This window comes from Carcharhinus amblyrhynchos, chromosome 10 (assembly GCF_965287045.1).
Source record: "Carcharhinus amblyrhynchos chromosome 10, sCarAmb.v2.hapA, whole genome shotgun sequence".
NCBI lineage: Eukaryota > Metazoa > Chordata > Chondrichthyes > Carcharhiniformes > Carcharhinidae > Carcharhinus > Carcharhinus amblyrhynchos.
Genome location: NC_137333.1, coordinates 105,973,061 through 105,999,508, shown reverse-complemented (window position 1 = coordinate 105,999,508; position 26,448 = coordinate 105,973,061). Strand labels below are relative to the sequence as shown.

Genomic DNA, 26,448 nt, shown 5'->3' with positions numbered 1-26,448 from the left:
TTGGTGAGGCCGCAACTGGAGTACTGTGTGCATTTTTGGGCGCCGCACCTGCGCAAAGATATTTTGGCCTTGGAGGGAGTGCAGAGGAGGTTTACTAGGCTGATACCGGAGTTGAGGGGGTTGAGCTATGAGGAGAGGCTGAATAAACTGGGCTTGTACTCGTTAGAGTTTAGAAGAATGAGAGGAGATCTCATTGAGACGTATAAGATGATGAATGGGATGGATAGGATAGAGGTGGAAAGACTCTTCCCGCTCAAAAAAGACAATAGGACTAGGGGGCACAGCCTCAAGATAAAAGGGGGGCGGTTTAGAACGGAGTTGAGGAGGAACTTCTTCACTCAAAGGGTGGTGAATCTCTGGAATTCTCTGCCCGTTGAAGTGGTGGAGGCTGCCTCGCTAAATATTTTTAAGACGTGGGTTGATGGGTTTTTGATAGGAGAGGGGATTAAGGGTTATGGGGAGAAAGCGGGAAAGTGGAACTGAGCCACGACAGATCAGCCATGATCTTATTGAATGGCGGGGCAGGCTCGAAGGGCTGGATGGCCTACTCCTGCTCCTATTTCTTATGTTCTTATGCTTGCCTTTATTGGACGGGGCATAGAGTATAAAAGTTGGCGTATGATGTTGCAGTTATATAGAGTGTTGGTTAGGCCACATTTGGAATACTGCGTCCAGTTCTGGTCGCCAAACTACCAGAAAGACGTGGAGGCTTTGGAGAGAGTACAGAAAAGGTTTACCAGGATGTTGCCTGGTATGGAGGGTCTTAGTATGAAGACAGATTGGGTAAACTGGGGTTGTTCTCCCTGAAAAGACGGAGGATGAGGGGCGACCTAATAGAGGTGTATAAAATTATGAAGGGCTATAGATAGGGTGAACAGTGGGAAGCTTTTTCCCAGGTTGGAGGTGACGAACACAAGGGGTCACAAGTTCAAGGTGAGGGGGGCAAAGTTTAACACAGATGTCAGAGGGATGTATTTAACACAGAGGGTGGTGGGGGCCTGGAATGCGCTGCCAAGCAAGGTGGTAGAGGCGGACACGCTGGGTTCATTTAAGACTTATCTGGATAGTCATATGAGCAGACTGGGAATGGAGGGATAGAAACGAATAGTTCAGTTGGGTGCATGAGCGGCGCAGGCTTGGAGGGCTGAAGGGCCTCTTCCTGTGCTGTATTGTTCTTTGTTCTAATAACTAGACTCCTTTAAGAATCAGTTTGACATTCCCCCGGGGCAGGGGGATGGGAACAGAGGGCTTGAAGGAGCTGAATGGGGCCCCATTTGTACTGAATCTTGTGACTTTTTTGCTTTTTTTCACGGGATGTGGGCATGGCTGACTACGCTAGCATTTTTTGCCCATCCCTAATTGCCCTTGAAAAGATGGTGCGAGCCGCTTTCTTGAACCATTGCATTCCAGGTGTAGGTACACCCACAGTGCTGTTAGGGAAGGCGCTCCAGGATTTTGACCAAGTGACACTGATACAATGGAGATATATTTCTAAGTCAGGATGGTGAGGGGCTTGGAGGGGATCTTCCCAGGTGATGGTGTTCCCAGGTATCTGCCGCCCTTGTCCTTCCAGATGGAAGTGGTCATGGGTTTGGAAGGTGTTGCTGAAGGAGGTTTTGTGAAATGCTGCAATGCATCCTGTAAATGGTACACACTCCTATCACTGTGGGCTGGCCGTAGAGTGAGTGATTGTTTGAGATGGCGGATGGGGTGCTTGTGGAGTAGCTTTGTGCCGGATAGTGTTGAGCTTTTTGAGTGTTGTTGGAGCTGCACTCATCCAGGCAAGTGGAGTGTATTTAATCACACTCCTGATTTGTGCCTTGCAGATGGTCAAAGAATCACAGAAATCATAGAGAACCTACGGTGCAGAAGGAGACCATTTGGTCCATTGAATCCCTAACCTGCACATCTTTGGACTGTGGAAGGAAACTGGAGCACCCGGAGGAAACCCACGCAGACAACATGCAAACTCTGCACAGACAATGACCCAAGCCGGGAATCGAACCCAGGACCCTGGAGCTGTGAAGCAGCAGTGCTAACCGCTGTGCCGCCCATGGTGGATTGAAATTGGATGCTGATCAAATACCTAATGGAATAATGGTCTTAGATTGCTGCTCCTTCATATTCTTCAGAATCTCTTCCATTTTATCAGCTTTGCTTTTGCGAGGCATGAACTCTGCCAGGGTCCGAGGCTGCACAACAGAAACTGAATGAGTAAATTGCACAAGTCAGCACATAATAACCTTTCTCTCCTAAAAACTTTCTTTTGACCCTCAGTAAGATTGGGATCCAAACGTGGGAACTTCTAAAGAGAAATTCAGCCCAGGAACAGGCCCTTTGGGAATGGGGGGCCATTCTCCCAGTCTGTGACACGACTCCAGCAGTGCACCAGGCCCAGAGACATCAGCAGAGACCATTCAGCGAGCTCCCCGCTGGACCTCTGCGTGGCTCCGACTGCTGGATTTCCAGCATCGACAGCTCTACGCTGGAAATTGGCGCATTGCTGATTTACATACTAAAATCCAAATTTGCATCCTGTTCGTGGGTCCGGGGCTGAAGTCTCCATGGAGGCTGGGGATAAGGTGGGTGCTGCCATGGGGTCAGCGGTGGTGGGGGAGGGGAATCGAGAGTCAGTGATCGGCCTGCTCAGCACTATGCTGCTGGCCTCTCCAGCAGGAATATCCCCGGCCCTCGGATTTTCAGTGTGAGTCTCTGCAGAGCGTGGGAGATACATTTTGAAAAAACCAGCTGAAAAAAACAGCGGGGGTTACTTCATTTTTACTTCAATCAGCACTTAGAATTTTTTTGGGAGAATCCCGGTCCTGATTTTTACCATCTCACCAACTGACCAATTGGGTGAGTTAAAGGGTTACTTGGTATTCACTTCCAATGCCTTATTGAGGGAGTGCTGCCTGGTCAGAGAGCTTGTTTGCCTGCTCCGATATATGGTAAAGAATCCCAGGCACCAGTTAAACAATATGACTGTGCTAACACTCTCCTCTCAGTCAACATCACCAATAATCAAAATATTCACTCAAATAAGTGATGTACTGGGATTGTGCTGTGTGAAAAATGACTCTACTCCTGTCTGTACAGCAATCATGATGTGGATATGCCGGCGTTGGACTGGGGTAAACGCAGTAAAAAGTCTGACAACACCAGGTTTTAGTCCAACTGATTTATTTGATAGTAAACTCACAAGCTTTCGAGGGGATTCCCTCTTCTTCAGGTGAATGGAGAGTTCTGGCCTCAGACAGAGCGTATAAAGCACAGACAGTTTACAGATTACTGATTAGAATTACTGATTAGAATGTGCATTCTAATCAGTAATCTATAAACTGTCTGTGCTTTATATGCTCTGTCTGAGGCCAGAACTCTCCATTCACCTGAAGAAGAGGGAATCCCCTCAAATGCTAGTGAGTTTACCATCAAATAAATCGGTTGGACTAAAACCTGGTGTTGTCAGACTTTTTACTGTGTACAGCAATCACCATACTGTACAATGGTCCCTGTCTCTGAATCATAAGGTTGTTGGTTCAAGTCCTTCCTCAAAAGCTTGAGTCCCATAATCTCAGTTGCCACTTCAGTGTCGTACCGAGGGAGTGCTGCTTTGTCAAAAGTGACTGAGGTGTTAATGGATGTAAAAGATCCCATGGCATCCTTCAGAGATGAGCTGGGGGATTTCTCCCTGGTGTCCTGGGAGGGAGGAATATTTATCCTTCAATCAGTATCACATAAACAGATTACTGGGCCGTTATCTCTGCTGTTTACTGGAGCTTACTCTGCAAAGATTGGTTCATTACAACAAGTGGTTACAATTCAGAAGTTGCTTCATTGGCTGCAGCGCAGGATAAGCTGAGGTGGAGAAAGGTGTGACAGAAATGGGAGTCTTTATTTCCAAAGATAATTTATTGGCTGTTAAACTTTAGAATAAAGAACAAAGAACAACACAGCACGGGAAACAGGCCCTTCGGCCCAACCAGCCCGCGCCACCATTTCAACATTGTGAGTTCCCTCTTCCACCCATGACCCTTGTCTATGCTTATGGCACTCCACATTGGAAACCAGATTGAGGGGAGACTAATTTAGGGACAATTTGTTACACCAATCAGCCTAAGAGCACATCTAATGTGATGTGTGATGTGACCGGAAGGTTCCAGAGGAAAATTACCTTTCTTTCCTTGGAAACATAGGGTTCCTGTTGGAGGTTGACTCTGGCAAAGGGGTCTGGGTACAGCTGTAGTTTCCGAAGTGAGCGTTCCAACCGTTGAACATTCTGCTGAATTCCTGGAGGAAAAAAAACAAACAAAAATCGGGAGACTCCGAGTGACCGAAAGGCGTGCTGCTTCTTGCCAGCTGCAGATATTGAAACCAAACTGGTAAATCCAGAAAACTGCAGAAAGCCACCTGGTTAAATCTGTTTTGAACAATCTCACAGCTCCCAATCCCACACCCTCCCCATCACTACATCTATCTGCTCCTTCACTGAATCCAGGGTTTTAAATGTCCAGGATTTGATTCCGTGTGTGGTTATGCTTTGTGTGAGGAATATCCTGGTATCAGCCTGGCTGTCAGGTTGAAGCTGAGTTGGTTTATCGTGACAGTTTGGTTTGGTAAAAAAACAGAAGAACAAAAGAAATAAGAACAAGAGCAGGCCATTCAGCCCATCGAGCCTACTCTGCCATTCAATAAGGTCATAGCTGATGTGATTTAACCGCACCTCCTTGCCTGGTTTTCTCCTCACCCCACCATTCCCCCCCCATTAGCCATTGATTCCCTTGTCAACCAACAACCTGACTGACTTGGCCTTGAACAGAATCAGTAAACCAGTCTCCACATTTCACTGGGGAAGAGATTTCCAAACACAAACAACATGGACATGAGAATTTCTCCTTATCTCGGTCTAAAATGAGAGAATTATTTTGAAACCATGCCCCCTCATTCTAGACACCCCCACAAGAGAACCTCCTCCAAGCATGTACCCTCAGAATGAGATGTAAAGCACAGCAAGCAAGTTTTTTTTATTGTTAATTGTAGCTCTTTGGTTATTGAAAGGGGTGAAATGTTTGTTAAGTAAATGTAAAACAACCACAGCATCTCAAGACTCTCCATTTAATGGAAGTTCCTCATTAGTGGTATTGGTAAATCTCCTCTCCCCTCTCTACGGCCTTGACATTATTTCTAAAGAATTCTGTCCAGAAGTGAACACAATACCCCAAATAACCTAAGCAGTGATTTGTATATGTTCAGCAGAAATTCTTTGGTTTTGTACTCTTGTCTCTATTGATAAAACCCTTCCAAACCCATGACCTCTACCATCTAGAAGGACAAAAGCAGCAGATACATGGGAAACACCACCACCCTGAAGCTACCCTCCAAGCCTGACTTGGAAATATATTGGCCGTTCATTAGTTGCTGTGTCAAAATCCTGCAATTCTACTCCCCCCAACAGCACTGTGGATGTATCTACACCACATGGATTGGCATGGTTCAAGAGATGGCTCACCACCACCTTCTCAAGGGCAATTAGGGATGGGCAATAAATACTGGCCAGTCAGCGATGCCACAATCTATGAAATAATTAAAAATGGTTCCCATATGTCTTTGTTTAACATTGTTCTCAATGTGTAAGCCATCTCCAAAGATGTGCATCTGTACACCCTCAGACAGCTCTGTCTCCACATTCCTCCCTCTATTACAATCACACCATTTAGTTTATACTGCCTGCCATAATTTTTCTTTCCAGCGTGTAACTTTTTACTTTTATCTGTGAACATTATTAATTTGAGATACAATAAGACAATTAGAACAGAATTTGGGGCAGCACAGTGGTTGGCACTGCTGCCTCACAGCGCTAGGGACCCGGGTTCAATTCCGGCACTGGGTCACTGGAGTTTGTACATTCTCCCTGTGTCTGTGTGGGTTTCCTCCGGGTGTTCCGGTTTCCTCCCACAGTCCAAAAATGTGCGATGGATTGGCCATGCTAAATTGACCCTAGTGTTAGGGGGACTAGCTAGGGTAAATACATGGGTTTATGGGGATAGGTCCTGGGTGAGATTGTGGTCGGTGCAGACTCGATGGGCTGAATGCAGGATTCTATGAGAACATGGGTACCATAAATTTCTAACAGGTCTCAGAAACACTGACATTGCTGAAAGGATGTTCACAATAATGAGTTTGGGCCATAAGGAGAATTTACTGGATGCTTGACTGGGTGAGTCAGAGGAGGTAGAGTGAACAGGCTTGATGGGCTGAGTGGCTTTTTATTCTCGATTTTTGTTTTGTCCATTTTGATTCGGCAGTGTTATTGGCACTGTTCATTGTACAAAAACTGCTCTTTACGGTACAATTATATAGACCTCTCAGAGAAGAGCTGGCTGCCTGTGTGGGGATGGGGAGTGGGATGCTGCGGATGGGGTAGAATCTCTTACCAATTGGCTCCACAAAGTCAGGGTCAGGTTTTGCATCCAGAAGTTCCTCGTACCCTCTATATTTCTCAGGAAGAATTGTTGTTGCCACGGATGTTTCTGTGTGCCTTTCCTCCATGCTTTCCACATCTTCTCTGCTCAATGCTGTTTCATCAACCTTCAGTAAAAATTGGAAGCAATAAGTATCAGAACATACAAGATGATCACATGCTCAGTGTCTCTCCAGACTGCAGTGTAGAGACTGCGGAGTGACAGTGGGCTGGGTACAGACCTCAGTCAAGGTAAATGAAGACATTCACACGAACACTATCGAGTTCAGAGAATGCACAGCGCTGAGATCCTCGAGGAACTTGGTAGTTTTATCACAATGCCTTTTCTGTCAGTGTGTTAATTGTGTAAGCTGCCCAATGACTGGGTCACATTTCACAAAATGCTGGGTGAGTATTGTTCCGTCAAAGGGGGAAAACAGTTTGCTATTTCCAACACAGCATTGCAAATAAACACAAAGCTATTAATGCAGCATATTCAAAACACTTCAAAGCCTTCAACATCCAGTCCATTACATTTTGAGCACAGGGAGTAGTTGATAACAGAATATATGGTATCAGCATCGTCCTGGGAAAATGAGCAATATTGCTGATGATGCTTAAGGGAGGATTGTTGGACAACTCACTGTTCGTAAGAGTTCAGCAACAGAGCCATGTTACTGGAGAAGCAAGAGGAGACCACTCAACCCCTTGAGTCTGTTCCACTATCCAATTAAATCAAGGACCTGTACCTGCTTTTTCAAAAGAAGTTTGAACATACTTATCAAATAAACATCTACTGATTTCCTTTTTGAAATTTTCAATTGACCCACCCAAGTTTCAGAGTCCCAGATTCCCACTGCCCTCTGTGAAGGAGAGGCTTCCTGACATTACACCTGGACAGTCTGGCTCCAATTTCATTTATTCTTTCACAGGATGTGGATGACACTAGCTCGGCCAGCATTTATTGCCTATCCTTTATTACCCTTGAGAAGGTGGTTGGCGGCTGGATTTCAGAGCTAGAACGACAGCTGGAGTCACTGTGGTGCATCTGTGAGGCTAAAATCTACATGCACAGTGTGTCACACAACAGGCTAGGAGTGTGGGGGCAGAAAGGGAACAGGAATGGGGTATAGATTACAAAAACAGAGAGGTCATGAAAGGAGGTGGGTCATGTGTGTGTGTGTGTGTGTGTGTGTGTGTGTGTGTATTGGAGAGACTAAAAGCAGAATGGGTGACTGCTTTGTGGAACACTTTCACTCAGTCTGCAAGCATGGCACCACCCTTGCTTGCGTGCCATTTTAACATGGCGCCTTGCTCTCATGGTCCACGTTCCTTGGCCTGTTGCACTGCTCCAGTGAAGCCTGGTGTAAGCTGGAAGAGCAGCATCTCATCTTCCTCTTGGGTACTTTGCAGGCCTTGGGACTCAATGCTGAGTTCGGAGGCTTTAGATTGTGGCCTTTTTCCTTCATCTTCACCTTCTCCCCTTCTCCCTCCCACCTTTAGTTTTTTAAAAATATTCCATACATGTATTGTCTCACTGCAAACCCCCCCCACAACCCTCTCACATCAGGCCATCTTCTATTTATTCTTCAAGTTGCTGCCTTATGTTGCACGGTGGCACAGTGGTTAGCACTGCTGCCTCACAGTGCCAGGGACCTGGGTTCAATTACAGGCTTGGGTCACTGTCTGTGTGGAGTTTGCATATTCTCCCCACATCTGCATGGGTATTCTCAGGTGCTCCGGTTTCCTCCCACAATCTGAAAGACGTATTGGTTAGGTGCATTGGCCGTGCTAAATTCTGTCTCAGTGTATCCGAACAGGAACTGGAGTGTGGCAACTAGGAGATTTTCACAGGACTTCATTGCAGTGTTAATGCAAGCCTTCTTGTGATACTAATAAAATAAATAATAAAGTGTTTCTTTTACTCTAACATTCCCCCTCCTTTTGGTTCCAAGAAAGGATCCTTGGCTCGAAATGTTACCTGTGTTTCTCTCCTGGTAGATGCTGACAGACGTGCTGCTTATTTCCTCTGTCCTTGTTGAATAAATGGGAACATTTTGTACATTCCTTCACCCACTGTGCCATTACTTCCCCTTTCTAACAGAAAGTTGTATACTCATCTGTGTAACTTTGAAGGAACTGACCTGAGTCATAAAGAACCCATCTGTTTCCTTTAGTTCATCATCCAGGACATGCGATTTCCCTTCATGGGAGCGATCGGGTAATGTGCAGGGTTTTGGAGGATATGATGTGGTTGACATGAGCTCCGTGCAGATATCTCGTGGCAGTGCTGGTGTTTCACTCTCTGGCTCCTCATACTGCCTCTTGGGTTCTTCAACCTGGTCCATCCCCAGGAGCTGCTCTGCAGTTTCCAACATCAGGACTTGTTTAGGGATCCTCGGAATGTGACTGCTGACCTGGAATAACAAACAGGAAATGCAAATCTCTTATTATTGGGAAAATCTGGACCTGGCAGTAAGTGAGGCACAGCCTGGAATCCTGACTGTGCAAAACTCCCAACACTGGAACTCCTGCAGCAAGAAGTCAGAAACCAGGTGACTGGCTTCCAATTTACAATTTCAAACAAAATGAGGCATTCCATGGATTCCATAAACACTGATTCAAAATCCTGGAATTTCAAGGAATGGCAAATGGAATCTGAAACATTTAATCACCTTAAAGCAGCTATTCCAGCAACGAATAAGGGAGAGAAGTGGCAAATCCAAAAATAGAAAAGCGTACCTTTCTCGTGCTTTATGACACCAGAAACCACCTGTAATCAAACTGTCATAGCAAATAAAAGCAGAAGGAGGCCATTCGCTCCTTTGAGCCTGCTCCATTATTCATCACGATCATGGCTGATTATCGACTCCAGCCTGAGTCCACCTTCCCACCTTTCCCCGCTAAGTGCTGTATCTAATTCCTTCTTGAAAACATACAATTTTTTTGCCTCAATTTCTTCCTGTGATAGCAAATTCCACAGACTGATCACTCTTTGAGTGAAGAAATCTCTCTCATCTCAGTCCTAAGAGGCTTATCCTGAATCCTTAGATTGTGACCCCTGGTTCTGGATTCCCCCACCATCGGGAACATCCTTCCAGCACCTACCCTGTCTAGTCCTGTTAGAATTTTATAGGTTTCTATGAGATCCTCCCCTCTCATTCTTCAAAGCTCCAGTGAATATAATCCTAAACCATTCAACCTCTCCTCATTCCAGGAATCAGCCTGGTAAACCTTCGCTGCACTCCCTCGAGAGCAAGAACATCCTTCGCCAGATAAGGACACCAAAACTGCACACAATATTCCAGGCGTGGCCTCACCAATGCCCTATACAGTTGCAGAAAGACATCCCTGCTCCTGTACTCAAATCTTCCCACTATGAAGACAGCATACCATTTGCCTTCTTTACCGTCTGCTGCACCCGCACTCTTACTTTCAGTGACTGGTGACCCCCAGAGCTTCTTCCACTCTCCCCTCTAACTTATAACCATTTGGATAAAAACTGGTCTTCCTGTTTTCGCAAATGGATAACCTCACATTTATCCACATTATACTGCATCTGCCACATACTCAGTTTGTTAAACTGAAGGATCTCTGCATCCTCCTCACAGCTCACTCTCCCACCCAACTTTGAGTCATCTGCAAATTTGGAGATCTCCCTCATCTAAATCATTAATATAAATTGTGTATAGCTGGGTCCTAGTACAGATTCCTGCGCTACATGTTCACTGCTACATTTTGTTTCGTGTCTACCAACCAGTTTTCTATCCATCTCAATACATTCCCCAATCCTCAGCACTTTAATTTTACATGCTAATGCACAGAGATACCCAGGGAGGTGGGGAAAATTTATTTTGTTGTCAGTTGGAACATGATGCAGATTCAAGACTAATTTTCAAAATGGAATTGGATAAATAATCTGGACTTCTGGATGAGTATGTGGGATCTAATGGCATTAATAGAGGGATTGAGTTTAGGAGTCGGGAGGTAATGCTGCAACTTTATAAGACCCTTGTCAGACCCCACTTGGAGTACTGTGTGCAGTTCTGGTTGCCTCACTACAGGAAGGATGTGGAAGCTATTGAGAGGGTACAGAGGAGATTTACAAGGATGTTGCTTGGATTGGGAGGCATGCCTTATGAAGATAAGTTGAGTGAGCTAGTTCTCTTCTCCCTGGAGAGACGAAGGTTGAGAGGCAACCTGATAGAGGTTTATAAAATGTTGAGAGGTATAGATAGGGTGGATTCTCAGAGGCTATTTCCCAGGGCTGAAATGGTCGCTACGAGAGGACACAGGTTTAAGGTGCTGGGAAGCAAGTACAGAGGAGATGTTAGGGGTAAGTTTTTCACTCAGAGGGTGGTGAGTGAGTGGAATCGGCTGCTGTCGGTGGTGGTAGAGGCAAACTCGCTGGGGTCTTTTAAAAGACTTCTGGATGAGTATATGGGACCTAAAGGCATTGGGAGTTACAGATAGTTCTATGGCCTGGTAGGTATAGATGTGATCGGCGCAACTTGTGGGCTGAAGGGCCTGTTTGTGCTGTAGTGTTCTATGTTCTATGTAAATATCTCAATTTTCAGGGCAACGAGGGAATGGGATTAATTGGATGGTTTTACAAAGAGCCAGCACAGACACAATGGGCTGAACGCCCTCCTCTATAACGTGATTTGATGACTTGTAAGTTCAAAGGCAGAGTTTCTATCTTTCTTATTGGCAACTCTTTTGTAACGTAAACATGCACAACTCAAGGAGCTTCCATTGGGAAACCCTCAGTGCTACAATCTCCTCTCCCTTCCCTGGGGCCAGGGTGCTGTTACAAATGGCACTGATATTGGAGGGAGCTGATTGGGCTCAGCTCTGAGGCAGTGGTCCCACCTGGACAGGTTAATCACAGCTGGCCTGAATACTGCAGGACAGCACGCTTACTGCCCAATCTGAGGAGCCGGTAGCTGGGAGCTGGGTGGCAAAGACACCAATCAGATTTTTACCTGCCTGTCCACCTCTTCTTTGCCAGGTAGATGTGGCTAACTTCAGTTGCAGTGAAAGTGGATAGGGTATTTTATCTAGTTCTCTAACCTCCTCCAGCTCTCTCTCCAAGGTCCGCACTGCTCCAATTCTGGTCTTCTGTACATCACAATTAGCAGCCAACTATTCTGTCACCTGGTCCCTATGATCTTGAATTCCTTCCCTAACCCTCTCCACTCCTTAAATCTAACACTTCGTCCAAGCTTTGGTCACTTGTCCATAAACTGTCCCGTCAGAGACAGCAGTGGGAAGTTGTGCATGGAGCCTGAAGAGATAGGAGAGGCACTGAATGGGTATTTTTCATGAGTATTCACGCAGGAAAAAGTCAGTGTAGTCAAGGAGAATACTGCGACACAGGGTTGTAGACTAGACGGGATTGGGGTACATAAGGAGGAGGTGTTAGCAATTCTTGAGAGTATGAAAATAGATAAGTCCCCTGGGCTGGATGGAATTTACCCTAGGATTCTCTGGGAGGCTAGGGAGGAGATTGCAGAGCCTTTGGCTTTGATCTTCATGTCGTCATTGGCTACAGGTATAGTGCTGGAAGACTGGAGGATAGCAAATGTTGTCCCCTTGTTCAAGAAGGGGAGTAGAGACCATCCTGGGAATTATAGACCAGTGAGCCTTACTTCTGTTGTGGGCAAAGTTTTGGAAAGAATTATAAGGGATAGGATTTATAATCATCTAGAGAGAAATAAATTGATTAGGGAAAGTCAACACAGTTTTGTGAAGAGTAGGTTGTGCCTCACAAACCTTATCGAGTTTTTTGAAAAGGTGACCAAAGAGGTGGATAAGGGTAAGGCAGTTGACGTGGTGTATATGGATTTTAGTAAAGCGTTTGATAAGGTTCCCCATGGTAGGCTATTGCAGAAAATGCAGATGCATGGGATTGAGGGCGATTTAGCAGTTTGGATCAGGAATTGGCTAGCTGATAGAAGACAGAGGGTGGTAGTTGATGGGAAATATTCAACCTGGAGTTCAGTTACAAGTGGTGTACCTCAGGGATCTGTTTTGGGGCCACTGCTGTTTGTCATTTTTATAAATGACCTAGATGAGGGTGTAGAAGGATGGATTAGTAAATTTGCTGACAACACCAAAGTTGGAGGAGTTGTAGACAGTGAGGATGGATGTTACAGTTTGCAGAGGGACACAGATAAGCTGCAGAGCTGGGCAGAGAGGTGGCAGATGGAGTTTAATACAGAAAAGTGTGAGGTGATTCACTTTGGTAAGAATAACAGGAGTACAGAATATAGGGCTAATGGAAGGACTCTTAGTAGTGTCGACGATCAGAGAGATCTCGGTGTACATGTGCATAGCTCCCTGAAAGTTGGCACCCAGGTTGATAGGTTGTTAAGAAGGCGTATGGTGTGTTAGCTTTTATTGGTAGAGGGATTGAATTTCGGAGCCGTGAGGTCATGTTGCAACTGTACAAAACTCTGGTGCAGCCGCACTTGGAGTATTGCGTACAGTTCTGGTCACCGCATTATAAGAAAGATGTGGAGGCATTGGAAAGGGTGCAGAGGAGGTTTAACAGGATGTTGCCTGGTATGGTGGGAAGGTCTTATGAGGAAAGGCTGAGGGATTTGAGGTTATTTTCATTAGAGAGAAGAAGGTTACGAGGTGACCTAATTGAGGCATACAAGATGATCAGAGGATTGGATAGGATGGACAGTGAGAGCCTTTTTTCTCGGATGGTGATGGCTAACACAAGGGGATATAGCTTTAAATTAAGGGGTGGTAATTATAGGACGGATGTCAGAGGTAGGTTCTTTACTCAGAGGGTAGTAAGGTCGTGGAATGCCCTGCCTGCAGCAGTTGTGGACTCGCCAACTTTAAAGGCGTTCAAATGGTCAGTGGATAGGCATATGGGTAACATTGGAATAGTTTAGGTTAGAGGGTCATTAGATTGGTTCCACTGGTCGGCGCAACATCGAGGGCCAAAGGGCCTGTACTGCGCTGGAATGTTCTATGTTCTATGTCTGTTTATGAGGCTCAGCATCATATTTTGTTTGATAATGTTCCTGCAAAGTTAAAGGCACTATGTAAATGCAATTGCTGCTTACAAAAGCTTTTCTTGCCATCTATATTAAACTTGCCCAAATAACCCAGCTCTACCCAGTATTTTTTGTTCACTTTTTCTATCTTTTAAAAATCTTTTAAGCTTCTAAAATGTCTCAGATCCTACAGTTTTTTATTTATTTAGGGGATGTGGACATCCCTGGCTGGGCTAGCATCTGTTGCCCATCTCTAGTTGCCCCTTAAACTGATTATCTCACTCAGCCATTTCAGAGGGCGCCTCAGAATCAACGACATTGTTGTGGATCTGGAGTCACATGTAGGCCAGACTGGGTAAGGATGGCAGATTTCCTTCCCTAAAGGACATTAGGTTACAACAGCTGACAATAGTTTCATGGTTACCATTAGACTTTATTGAATTCAATATTTTTTCAACATGGGTGGCATGGTAGCACAGTGGTTAGCACTGCTGCGTCATAGCTCCAGGGACCTGGGTTCGATTCCCGGCTCAGGTCACTGCCTGTGTGGAGTTTGCACATTCTCCTCATGTCTGCATGGGTTTCCTCCAGGTGCTCCGGTTTCCTCCCACAGTCCAAAGATGTGCGGGTTAGGTTGATTGGCCGTGCTAAAATTGCCCCTTAGTGTCCTGAGATGTGTAGGTTAGAGGGATTAGTGGGTAAGTGTGTAGGGATATGGGGGAAGGGCCTGGGTGGGACTGTGGTCGGTTCAGACTCAATGGGCCGAAGGGCCTCTTTCTGCACTGTAGGGTTCTGCAGTCTCCTGAGGTGGGATTTGAACACAGTTCCCAGAGGATTACCCTAGTATTCTGGATTACCACTGAGCCACTGCCTCCCTCTGTGTGTGTCTGGGGGGTCAAGAGAGCTGGAGTCTCACAGACAACAAGTTAGTAATGGCTGATCTGTGTATAGTTACCTTGCGTTTGTGATTGAAGACACTGCTAACTTGTGGTTTCTCAGGAGGCCGAGGTTTCTTTCTGACCACCTCGATCCCAAGTCTGTCCTCCAGCATGGTGAGCACCGGCAGGTGCTTCCCTGTGTGACAAACCCAAGGGGGCAGGGTAAGAATAGTCATTGAGAAGTGATTCTGCAAAGCCAAGTCATCCAGAGATACACATCCACCCCGTGACAATCAGTGCAAACATCCCTTTATTCACACACAATATCAGATAGTGTAATTCCCCTCAGCCCCTAACCCCTCTGTCCATCAAAATGACCAAGGAGAGTTAAACTGCAGGCTGCTCATAAGAACATAAGAAATAGGAACAGGAGTAGGCCATCTAGCGCTTCGAGCCTGCCCCGCCATTCAATAAGATCATGGCTGATCTGAAGTTGCTCAGTTCCACTTTTCCGCTTTCTCCCCATAACCCTTAATTCCCTTGCCTACCAAAAACCTATCTACCCGCATCTTAAATATATTTAGCGAGGTAGCCTCCACCACTTCAACGGGCAGAGAATTCCAGAGGTTCACCACCCTTTGAGTGAAGAAGTTCCTCCTCAACTCTGTTCTAAACCGCCCTCCCCTTATCTTGAGGCTGTGCCCTGTAGTCCTGCTGTCCTTTCTGAGCGGGAAGAACCCCTTCACCTCTATCCTATCCATCCCATTCATCATCTTATACGTCTCAATAAGATCTCCCCTCATCCTTCTAAACTCTAACGAGTACAAGCCCAGTCTATTCAGCCTCTCTTCATAGCTCAACCCCCTCAACTCCGGTATCAGCCTAGTGAACCTCCTCTGCACTCCCTCCAAGGCCAAAATATCCTTGCGCAAGTGCGGCGACCAAAACTGCACACAGTACTCCAGCTGCGGCCTCACCAGTGCCCTGTACAGTTGCAGCAAGACCTCTCTACTTTTATATTCAATCCCCCTCGCTATGAAGGCCAGCATCCCATTTGCCTTCCTGACCACCTGCTGCACCTGTAGGCTGGGTTTTTGCGACTCATGCACAAGGACCCCCAGGTCCCTCTGCACCGTAGCATGCTGCAGCTTTTCGCCCTGTAAGTAGTAGTCCTTCCTACTATTATTCCTACCAAAGTGGATAACCTCACACTTGCCAACATTGTATTCCATCTGCCAGGTCCTCGCCCACTCGCTCAGCCTATCTAGATCCCTCTGCAGACTTTCCACACCCTCCGCACAATTTGCTGTTCCACTTATCTTTGTGTCATCAGCAAATTTTGACACCTTACACTCGGTTCCCTCCTCCAAATCACCTATATACATGGTAAGGGCTAGTTGGCCTACTCCTGCTCCTATTTCTTATGTTCTTATGTTCTTATGTAAATAGCTGAGGCCTCAGCACCGATCCCTGGGGCACTCCACTAGTCACCAACCGCCAATCCGAATAGCACCCATTGACACCCACTCTCTGCCTCCTATTTGACAGCCAATCCCCGATCCACGCTAACACCTTACCCCCAACTCCATGCCCCCTAACCTTCTGTAACAACCTTTTGTGCGGCACCTTATCAAACGCCTTCTGGAAATCGAGAAACACCATATCCGCCTGTTCCCCTCTATCCACCACACTAGATACATCCTCATAGAATTCCAATACATTCGTCAGACACGACTTCCTCTTAACGAATCCGTGCTGCGTCTGCTCTATTAAACAATTCTTCTCAAGATGCCTCGCTATTTCTTCTTTGATGACGGATTCAAGCATTTTTCCTACAACAGACGTTAAATCAACCGGCCTATAATTCCCTGCCTTTTGCCTGCTACCCTTTTTAAACAGCGGTGTAACATTAGCCATTTTCCAATCTTCCAGCACTTCCCCAGAATCCAGCGAGGTTTGGAAAATAAACACCAAGGCATCCACTATCACCTCCGCCATTTCCTTCAGAACCCTGGGATGCATTCCATCCGGTCCTGGGGACTTCCCCACCATCAGTCCCTCTAGTCTGTCGAGCACTGCCTCTCTAGTAACAATGATCTCATTCAGGCCCTCCACTCCTACTGTGATGCCCCCTCATGCGGGGGCATCACAGCTGAGGCCAGTCCTGTGCTCAGCTGACACCCAATTACATGTACCGGAATCTGAGCTAATTTCTCTCCTTCTCTAGTCCCTTTCCTAGGGATAAGGTGAAGCCACAGCAAACAAACGCTAACTAATACGGACCTGTGCTCTGACATAGAGTCATAGAGGTTTACAGCATGGAAACAGGCCCTTTGGCCCAATTTGTCTATGCCACCCTTTTTTTTAACCCTTAAGCTAGTTCCTAATTGCCAGTATTTGGCCCATGATCATTTTACCACTATCCCATTTTACCCATGTAACTGTCTAAATGTTTTTTAAAAGATAAAATTGTACCCACCTCTACTACTACCTCTGGCAGTTTGTTCCAGACACAGACCTCTGAGTGAAAAAAATTGCCCCTTTGGACACTTCTGTATACCTCCTCTCTCACCGTAAATCTATGCCCTCTAGTTTTAGACTCCCATACCTTTAGGAAAAGATATTGACTATCCAGCTGATCTATGCCCCTCATTATTTTATAGACCTCTATAAGATCACCCCTCAGCCTTCTAAACTCCAGAAGTCTAGTCTATCCAATCTCTCCTTATAACTCAAACCATTAAGTCCCGAAATCATCCTAATAAATTTTTTCTGCACTTCTTTTACTTTAATAATATCCTTTCTATAATAGGGTGACTACGACACAGTATTCCAAGTGTAGCCTTACCAATGTCTTGTACAACTTCAACAAGACGTTCCATCTGTATTCAATGTTCTGACCAATGAAACAAAGCATGCCGAATGCCTTCTTCACCACTCTGTTAACCTGTGACTCCACGTTCAATGAGCTAAAAATCTGTGCCCCGAAATCTCTTTGTTCTCTAACCTTCCCCGGTGACCTACATGGGACCTTGTGGGTAAGAGTGGCTTAGGAATGTCACAGCCTTCCGCCTGCTTTAGAATTCCTTGTCAACCAAAGTACTGTCCAGTTCGCAGCACACAGTACACAGCTCTGGACATAGGAGTAGACCACACAGCCCCTTGAGCGGCTCTGCCATTCAACATGATCACGGCTCCTCTTTGATTTCAACTCCTCATCCCTGCTGATGATGCTTTTAGAACAAAGAACAGAACAACACAGGAACAGGCCCTTCGGCCCACCAAATCTGTACTGACACAGATGCCTCTCTAATCTAATATTTTCTTGCCTCTATCCAGATGCCTCCTGAATGTTGTTAATGAATCTGCTTCCACTTCCTGCTCCGACAGCATGTTCCAGGCATTCGCCACACTCTTTTTGGTCCATACATCTCTTCTAAATTTTCCCCCTTTCATTTTCAATCTATGCCCCCGAGTAATTGACCCTTTGATCCTGAGAAAAAGACTCTATCCAAGCCGGTCATAATCTTGTAAACCTCTATCAGGTCCCCCCTCATACTCCAACACTCCAGTGAAAACAATCCAAGTTTGTTCATCCTTTTTTCATAGTCCATATCCTCCAAACCAGGCAACATCCTGGTAAACCTCTTCTGCACCCTTTCCAATGCATGCACATCCTTCCAATAGTGTGGTGACCAGAACTATAAACAATACTCCAAATGCGGCCAAACCAAAGTCTTACAGCTTTTTGCCCAATTCCCTAAGAACAAGGGTGGGATTTTACGGCCTTGCTCATCCTGAAACCATAAAATCCCACCTAAAGTCACCAAACTTTACCATGGTCTGCCCCTCACCTGCTCTGAATCCTGTGGTGGGCTGGGTGGTAAAATTCCACCCCAAAAATCTGTCTCTGCCAGCCTTGAAAATAGTCAGTGTTGGAGCATCCACAAGCCTCACAGGAAGAGCATTTCAAAGATTCACAAAGAAATTCCTCCTCACCTCAGTTTGAAATAATTGTCTCCTCTTCTTGAGATTGTGCCCCTGTTTTTTAGATTCTCCAGCCACGGGGAGCAACCTGTCAATGTTTACTGTCAAGCCTTTTCAGAATGCTATATGTTCCAATGAGATCACCTCTCATTCTTCTAAACTCCAGTTACAGGCCCAGTTTTCTCAGCCTCTCATCCCAGGAACTAATTTAGTGAACCTTTGCAAAGCCACATCAAATGCAGCACATCCTTCTGTAAGTATGAAGACCAAAACTGCATGCAGTATTCTAGGTATGGTCTCACCAAAGCCCTGGATAATTGGAACAAGACTTCCCAATTTTTGTACTCAAATCTCCCTTGCAATAAAGGAAGTTTATCATGTGCTGTTAAACACTAATACTGCAACAAAATACAAATCAGCACTTTATTATCTTACTGCTTAGAAACACCCAGCTTACTTTGGGCAGTTTTTTTGCTCATTTACTTTCATTTTCCAGCCTTTCCCCATCCAATGCGCCAGATGTTTGCCAGTTGAGGGTGGTTAGCCTCTGTCCTCACCCAGTGCCAGGTAACATGTGAGGACCTGTACCCTTTCACTGTTCTCCTACTCTATGAAGAAGTGTGAAATTAAGAAACTTGCAACACTGGATTTTATGGCAGAGAGGGGGAAGGAAGCATTAAAACTGAGAATTTATTTAAAAACAAGGTAGCACAGTGGTTAGCACTGCTGCCTCACAGCGCCAGGACCCAGGTTCACTGTCTGTGTGGAGTATGCACATTCTCCCTGTGTCTGTGTGGGTTTCCATCAGGTGCCTTGGTTTCCTCCCACAGTCCAAAGATGTGCAGGTTAGATTGATTGGCCATGCTAAATTCTCCCTCAGCGCCAGAGGGATTAGGAGAGTAAATGTGTGGGGTTTACGGAAATAGGGCCTGGGCAGGATTGTGGCCGGTGCAGACTTGATGGGCTGAATGGCCTCATTATGTAGTGTAGATTCTATGATTCTTATAGCTACTTGGAAGTGTACTTCCTGGACTTGTTAAAGTACTCAGTACTGACCCTCTGACAGTGCAACACTCCTTTAGTACTGACCCTCTGACAATGCAGCACTCCCTCAGTACAGACCCTCAAACAGTGCAGCACTCCCTCAGTACAGACCCTCTGACAGTGCAGCACTCCCTCAGCACTGACCCTCTGACAGTGCGGCGCTCCCTCAGCACTGACCCTCTGACAGTGCGACACTCCCTCAGCACTGACCCTCTGACAGTGCGGCACTCCCTCAGCACTGACCCTCTGACAGTGCGGCACTCCCTCAGGACTGACCCTGTGACAGTGCGGCGCTCCCTCAGCACCCACCCTCTAACAATGCATCACTCTCTCAGGACTGACCCTCTGACAGTGCGGCACTCCCTCAGCACTGACCCTCTAACAATGCATCACACCCTCAGTACTGACCCTCTGACCGTGCATCACTCTCTCAGGACTGACCCTCTGACCGTGCATCACTCTCTCAGGACTGACCCTCTGACAGTGCGGCACTCCCTCAGCACTGACCCTCTGACAGTGCCGCACTCCCTCAGCACTGACCCTCTGACAGTGCGGCACTCCCTCAGCACTGACCCTCTGACAGTGCGGCACTCCCTCAGCACTGACCCTCTGACAATGCGTCACACCCTCAGTACTGACCCTCTGACCGTGCATCACTCTCTCAGGACTGACCCTCTGACAGTGCGGCACTCCCTCAGCACTGACCCTCTGACAGTGCCGCACTCCCTCAGCACTGACCCTCTGACAGTGCGGCACTCCCTCAGGACTGACCCTCTGACAGTGCGGCACTCCCTCAGGACTGACCCTCTGACAGTGCGGCACTCCCTCAGCACTGACCCTCTGACAGTGCGGCACTCCCTCAGCACTGACCCTCTGACAGTGCGGCACTCCCTCAGGACTGATCCTCTGACAGTGCATCACTCTCTCAGGACTGACCCTCTGACAGTGCAGCACTCCCTCAGGACTGACCCTCTGACAGTGCGGCACTCCCTCAGCACTGACCCTCTGACAGTGCGGCACTCCCTCAGCACTGACCCTCTGACAGTGCGGCACTCCCTCAGGACTCTCTGCACTGGGGCATCACTCAGTATGTTCTAAAATGCTTCACAGCCAATCAATTTCTTTTGAAAGTATTCTCAATTATTTAATAGAGCAGATGAATCCAAAACCAGGGCCATTAATGTAACGTAGTCACAATTAATCCAATAGAAAATTCAGCATGGATCTCTTTTCTTCAGAATAAGAATTCTAATGGCACAATTAGATGTATGGTTGACAGCACGTTGAGAATGTGGAATCACAGGCAGCGGTTGAGGTTTAGGAAAGATACATTCACTGCGCCTCTGGATAACCATGTGAAGGGGAAAGGAAGGGTAGGGTGAGTGGTTGAGATGAAGAGCGGTGGGAGAATACTGATATGGAGCATAAATATCCAGCATGGACGAGAAAATAAAAATACGTGGGATTCAAGGGCAAGGGATCCAAAATTGGCTCAGAAATGGGAAGCAAAAGGTAATGGTGGATGGGTGATTTTGTGACTGTAAGACTGCTTTCAGTGGGATTCCACAGGTTCAATACCAGTTCCCTCGCTTTTCATGGTGTATTTATATCAATAACCTCAATTTAAATATAGAGGGCATGATTAAAAACTTTTCTAATGATGTGAAAATTATTTAAGTTTTAAGTTTATTTATTAATGTCACAAGTAGGCTTACATTAACACTGCAATGAAGTTACTGTCGTCACCACACTCAGGCACCTGTTCAGGTAGACTGAAAATTTAGCATGGCCAACGCACCTAACCAGCATGTCTTTCGGACTGTGGGGGGAAATTGGGGCACCTGGAGGAAACCCATGCAGACACGGGAAGAACATGCAGACTCCACACAGACAATGATCTAAGATTAGAATTGAATCTGGGTCCTTGGCGCTTTGAGGCAGCAGTGCTGACCACTGTGCCACCCTGCTGTTGTCGTTGTGTGGTTGACAGCGCTGTAATTTCTATGAAATATATCGATTCTCTATAGACGGTAGGGTAAGGATTGAAATTTCTGTCATGGTACTTGCTGTGCATCTGTGTGGAGATCCCATTCATTCAGGAGGGTAAATAGCTGAAGTAACAAGATGCAGTACCAGAATAGGAGGCGACAGGATTTTTGTAGATGGTCAGTTTGACAAGTGCTGGGAAGAGACAAATGGCTAACAATTCCTCATCATCCGATATCTGCAACAGAAAATATATCAACAAAGAAACCAACATTTGTAAAAAGTGGCTTTTTTTTGCCTGATTCTATTTGAATCATGCTAGTTTGTGATGCAGAGCGACACCAACAGTGCAGTGTCAATTCCCGTACCAGCTGAGGTTATCCATGAAGGCCCTCCTTCTCAACTTGGTCCCTTGCCAGAGGTGTGGTAATCCTCAGGCTAAATCACCACCAGTCAGCTCTCCCACTCTTCAACAGGGAGAGCAGTCTCTGGTCATGTGGAACGATGGCTTTACTTTCTGCTCTGAAGTCAGACGTGCTCTACTGTGACACAAGGTGATGATCTTTCCATTATCTGGGGTATGTGAGATCATTGGAAAGAAGAAGCAAGTGGGGCATATCTTGGTTTGGTGCCCAGCACTATTTGGTCAGTAACATGGACCTGATTCCATTCCACAGATATACAATCTGATAAGTGTGGGAAAGCAAAAGGATGAAGGGAGATGGAGAAGAAGGTGATGGAGGTGGAACTAGTTACCTTATTTTTTGCAAGGCTGAGGTGTTTCAATTCTGAAAACGGAGGCAGAAACTCATTCTTCTGTTTCAGAAAACACATTGGTTTTGGTTTGGAGAGCTCCAGCAATTCTTCCAAAGTTCCTTCTTTCTGAAACAGAGCAATAGTTAAGAGTCATTTTTCATTTAGTTCAAACATTTCCTTAAAATCAGCATAACAATTACTAGTTAAACTCAATTCTGCCCTCCTAATAGGAGCTCTGAAAGGATCAAGGCTGCAAAGAGGTTGTCAAATCTGTTCTCCATGATCAGTGCTGGAGTGATCAGATGAATAAAATAATAAAAAATAATCTCTTACACACAATATAAATGATATAGGTGCAAACTCAGACACCAGTGACTCCTTCATGAATTCATAAAGCTACTGTCTTTATTGCTTACAGAATCTCATCCTTGTTTTTCAATGCCTCCATGCCCTGGCCCTTCCCTACTTCCTCCATTCCTACAATCCTCCAAGACCTGTATGCTCTTCCAATACTGAATCCCTGATTTTCATCACTCCACCATTAGCAAGCCCTAAGCTCTGGCATCTCCTTTCCAAACTTCTTCACCCACCCCTCCCCCTTTCAGACATTAATTAAAATTTAGCAATTTGGGTGAGGTTTTCATCCACCAATACACAGATTGCAAAAGGCTCAGTGTCAAATTTTGTTTGATGACATTTCTGTCAAGCACTTTGGGACATTTTAATGTGTTAAAGGTACTATTTAAATGCAAATTTTGTAGTAGAAACACTCAGACAGCATTTATGATACAATAATCCAGGACATTTTGGAATGTTACAATCCCAGTTGGTGTTACTACCGGGTCAGTAGATTCCAGAATGGAACCTTAGCTCAAAAAAAAAACTTTTTTAACAAAACGTGGAGGGTCAGAGTCACAGGACTGCTAATTAGTTTCAACAACAAGAAGAAACACTTATTAAATACGATAAACTGCATAATCATACAATACTCTTTTACTCCTCTCTTACCTTTGCAAATGTACACAGTTTTCAAAGATAACACCACACTCTGAAAATAAATGGCCAATGCCTCTCAACTGATCTTCCATGGATTTCTTGCACATTCCACCCAGATTACTGTCACATAAAGGTTTCCAAATGCTAATCCCAAAAAGACATGCTTTAAAATCTTCTTTCAAATAATGTTTTCCAACGACTTCTTGCATTTTTAACAATCCAGGATCTTCAACAAGCGCGTCAAATAAAGCTTCCACTTTATAACTGACTTCATAACAATGATCCAGCACCAGATCTTCCACCTCTCCCTTCAGGTTTCCTTTGTCTTAAATGTTTTAATACAAACTCTGGTACTTAGTCCCCAACAGAATGCTATTGCTTCAAATACTGGAAATATGGACACAAAACTTCATGATTGCTTCAGATATGGGGCATGTCTGTAGCAAACCCCAACATCTCTTCTCTTCCCAGCTATGACTTTGACTTTCATAAGCAGTAGTCTACTTCCAAGCAGTTCTTCTTTGTTCTTTTAACTTTTGACTTGGAAAATTCTCTTAATTTCTCTAGTTTCCTTAATTAGCCACTCTTTAACTTTCTTGCACTTTTTTTTAGTCAGTCATGGGACATGGGCATTTATTGCCAATCCATTTCTCTGTGGTATGGCTATTCTTCCAACAAAGCCAAGAGAAAGATTTTACCCTCTAGCTTTCTGAAGCCAGTTGCAATAAATTAAGAGAATTCTCTTAATTTCTCTAGTTTCCTTAATTAGCCACTCTTTAACTTTCTTGCACTTTTTTTTAGTCAGTCATGGGACATGGGCATTTATTGCCAATCCATTTCTCTGTGGTATGGCTATTCTTCCAACAAAGCCAAGAGAAAGATTTTACCCTCTAGCTTTCTGAAGCCAGTTGCAATAAATGCAGATAAAACTAAACTCAAACAGCCTTCCTACCCTAAGGTACCCCTGGTTTCTAAGCAGCGACTTTATACTCCTCACAACTTGTTACTTTTCATGCAATAACCCTCTCAAAGCAGAGTAGGAGCATAGTTTGACCTCAAGCCAATCCCCCCACACAGACATCTTTGCATAGCATAAATTTAACTATAGGTTTACTCTTCCATGCACAGAAATGCTAAATTAAATCCATTTAAAGCTATATCTTATTTCTAATATTTAACAGTACAAATATAGATCACTTCATAGAATCTTAACATCAATTCATAGAGGAGCCCATGAATCACTTAAGGTTGTCTCAGTTAAAGCTGTGATTTTTGGAAATGTAAGCACAGAACTTACTGTACTGTACACTTTCCTTAATTGGTTAAGAACAGGGAGGACATGCTAGAACTGCATAAAACACTAGGCCACAGCTAGAATACTGCTTACCTTTCTGGGGGGTAATTGGATTATAGAAAGGATGTGATTGCACAAGACAGATTTACGAAGATAGAGTCATAGAGCCACACATCACAGAAAGATGCCCTTTGGCTCACCCTGTCTGTGCTGGCCATCAAGCACCTATCTATTCAAATCCTATTTTCCAGCACTTGCTCCATATTGTTTCAATGGGATTCAAGTATTCATCTAAATGCTTCTTCAATGCTGTGAGGGTTCCTGCCTCTCCCACTGTTTCAGGCAGTGAGTCCCAAATTCTCACCGCCCTCTGGGTGAAAAAGCTTTTCCTCAAATCCTCTCTAAACCTCCTGCCCCTTACCATAAATCTTTGCTCCCTGGTTATTGAGCCTCTACTAAGAGGAAGCATTTCTTCCTATCTACCGTACATCTATGTATTTTATAATTTTGTAAACCTCAGTCAGGGTCCACCCTCAGCCTCCTCTGCTCTAAGATAAACAACCCCAGTCTAACCAGCCTCTCTCCATAGCTGAAACACTCCAGCCCAGGAAACATCCTGGTGGATCACCTCTGCACCCTTTCCAGTGTAATCACAACCTTCCCATAGTGTGCTGACCAGAACTGCACACAGTACTCTGGCTGTGGCCTAACCAGTGTTTTATACAGCTCCATCATAACCGCCCCGCTCTTATATTCAATGCCATGGCTAATAAAGGCAAGTATTCCACAGGACTTCTTAACCACCTGTCTTCAGGGATCTGTGGACATGTCCCCCCAGGTCCCTCTGATCCTCTATACTTCCTAGCTTCCTACCACACATTGCATATTCCTTTGTCTTGTTAGTCCTCCCAAAATGCATCACCTCACACTTTTCACGGTTAAATTCCATTTGCCGCTGTTCCACCCATCTGACCAGCCTGTCTATATCGTCCTGTCATCTAAGGCTTTCCTCCTCACTATTTCGGGTCATCTGCAAATGGCAAATTATGGACAGACCACAATCATTTCAAAGTCATGAGGACACAGTACAGAATATCCTACCTCCAAACTGGTGTCCACAGATAAATTAACCGTGCTTGTCAATGAACTCATCAGAGAGTATGTACCTAATGGAAATGCAGAGAACAGAAAGTACTTTTTGAATGCACAGTTACACTTTAACCATTAAAAAAAGACTCACAGTTCACAACCACAGGTTGTCCAAAAGCATTTTAGAGCCAATTAAGCATCTTTTTTGAAGTATTTTGAAGCACCCATGGTGTAATGAGGTTATTATGATGGTTCTTTAGTACAGAGAGGGGGTTAGGGTTAGGGTTAGGGTTAGGGCCATGGAGATCAGATCATTGAGCGTCTTTAAGACAGAGATAGGTAGGTTCTTGATCAATAAAGGGATCAAGGGTTACGGGGAGAAGGCAGGAGAATGGGGATGAGAATCATATCAGCCATGATCAAATTGCCTAATTCTGCTCCTGCATCTTATGGTCTTAGGCAGCACCTTCCAAACCCACGATCTCTATCATCTAGAAGGGCAAGGGCAGCAGATACATGGGAATGCCACCACCTGCAAGTTCCCCTCGAAGCCACTCACCATCCTGACTTGGAAATATATGGCCATTCCTTCAGCCGCTGGGTCAAAATCCTGGAATTCCCTCCCAAATGGCACTGTGGGCCAACCCACAGCACTTGGACTGCAGCAATTCAAGAAGGCAGCTCACCACCACCTTCTCAAGGACAACAAATGCTAGTTGGCCAGCGATGCCCAAATGAGTAACAAAATGCCTGGAAACTTTTTCTTCTGTGTTAGGAGGAACTTAACACAGGTAGATGGAAGGTGGAGATCAGAGACTGATGTGCAGGGCTAGTAGATATTAGAGAGGTAGTGTTTAAATGAGACAAAGATTTTGAACACCATATGTAGAATTTTGTGGAACTGACACATAGCTCTTTTCAGGAAGGCCTGCCACATCTTATTCC

The 26,448-nt window shown here is 45.3% G+C and overlaps 1 protein-coding gene across 4 annotated transcripts in view; it reads right to left on the bottom strand.

Annotated features, from left to right (window-relative positions):
- xrra1 (X-ray radiation resistance associated 1) overlaps positions 1 to 26,448 on the bottom strand; it is a 59,489-nt gene that overhangs the window by 5,048 nt on the left and 27,993 nt on the right. For 3 of the 4 annotated variants that reach the window (XM_080197734.1, XM_080197736.1, XM_080197738.1), the window contains 8 exons: positions 25,516 to 25,580; positions 22,125 to 22,250; positions 21,516 to 21,606; positions 14,429 to 14,547; positions 8,602 to 8,874; positions 6,432 to 6,585; positions 4,172 to 4,287; positions 2,087 to 2,192 (listed from right to left, as the gene is read on the bottom strand). In XM_080197734.1, the coding sequence (XP_080053860.1) occupies positions 2,087 to 2,192; positions 4,172 to 4,287; positions 6,432 to 6,585; positions 8,602 to 8,874; positions 14,429 to 14,547; positions 21,516 to 21,606; positions 22,125 to 22,250; positions 25,516 to 25,580 (1,050 nt within the window). The remainder of the gene's footprint in view (positions 1 to 2,086; positions 2,193 to 4,171; positions 4,288 to 6,431; positions 6,586 to 8,601; positions 8,875 to 14,428; positions 14,548 to 21,515; positions 21,607 to 22,124; positions 22,251 to 25,515; positions 25,581 to 26,448) is intronic. The other variant, XM_080197737.1, reaches the window with a different exon arrangement.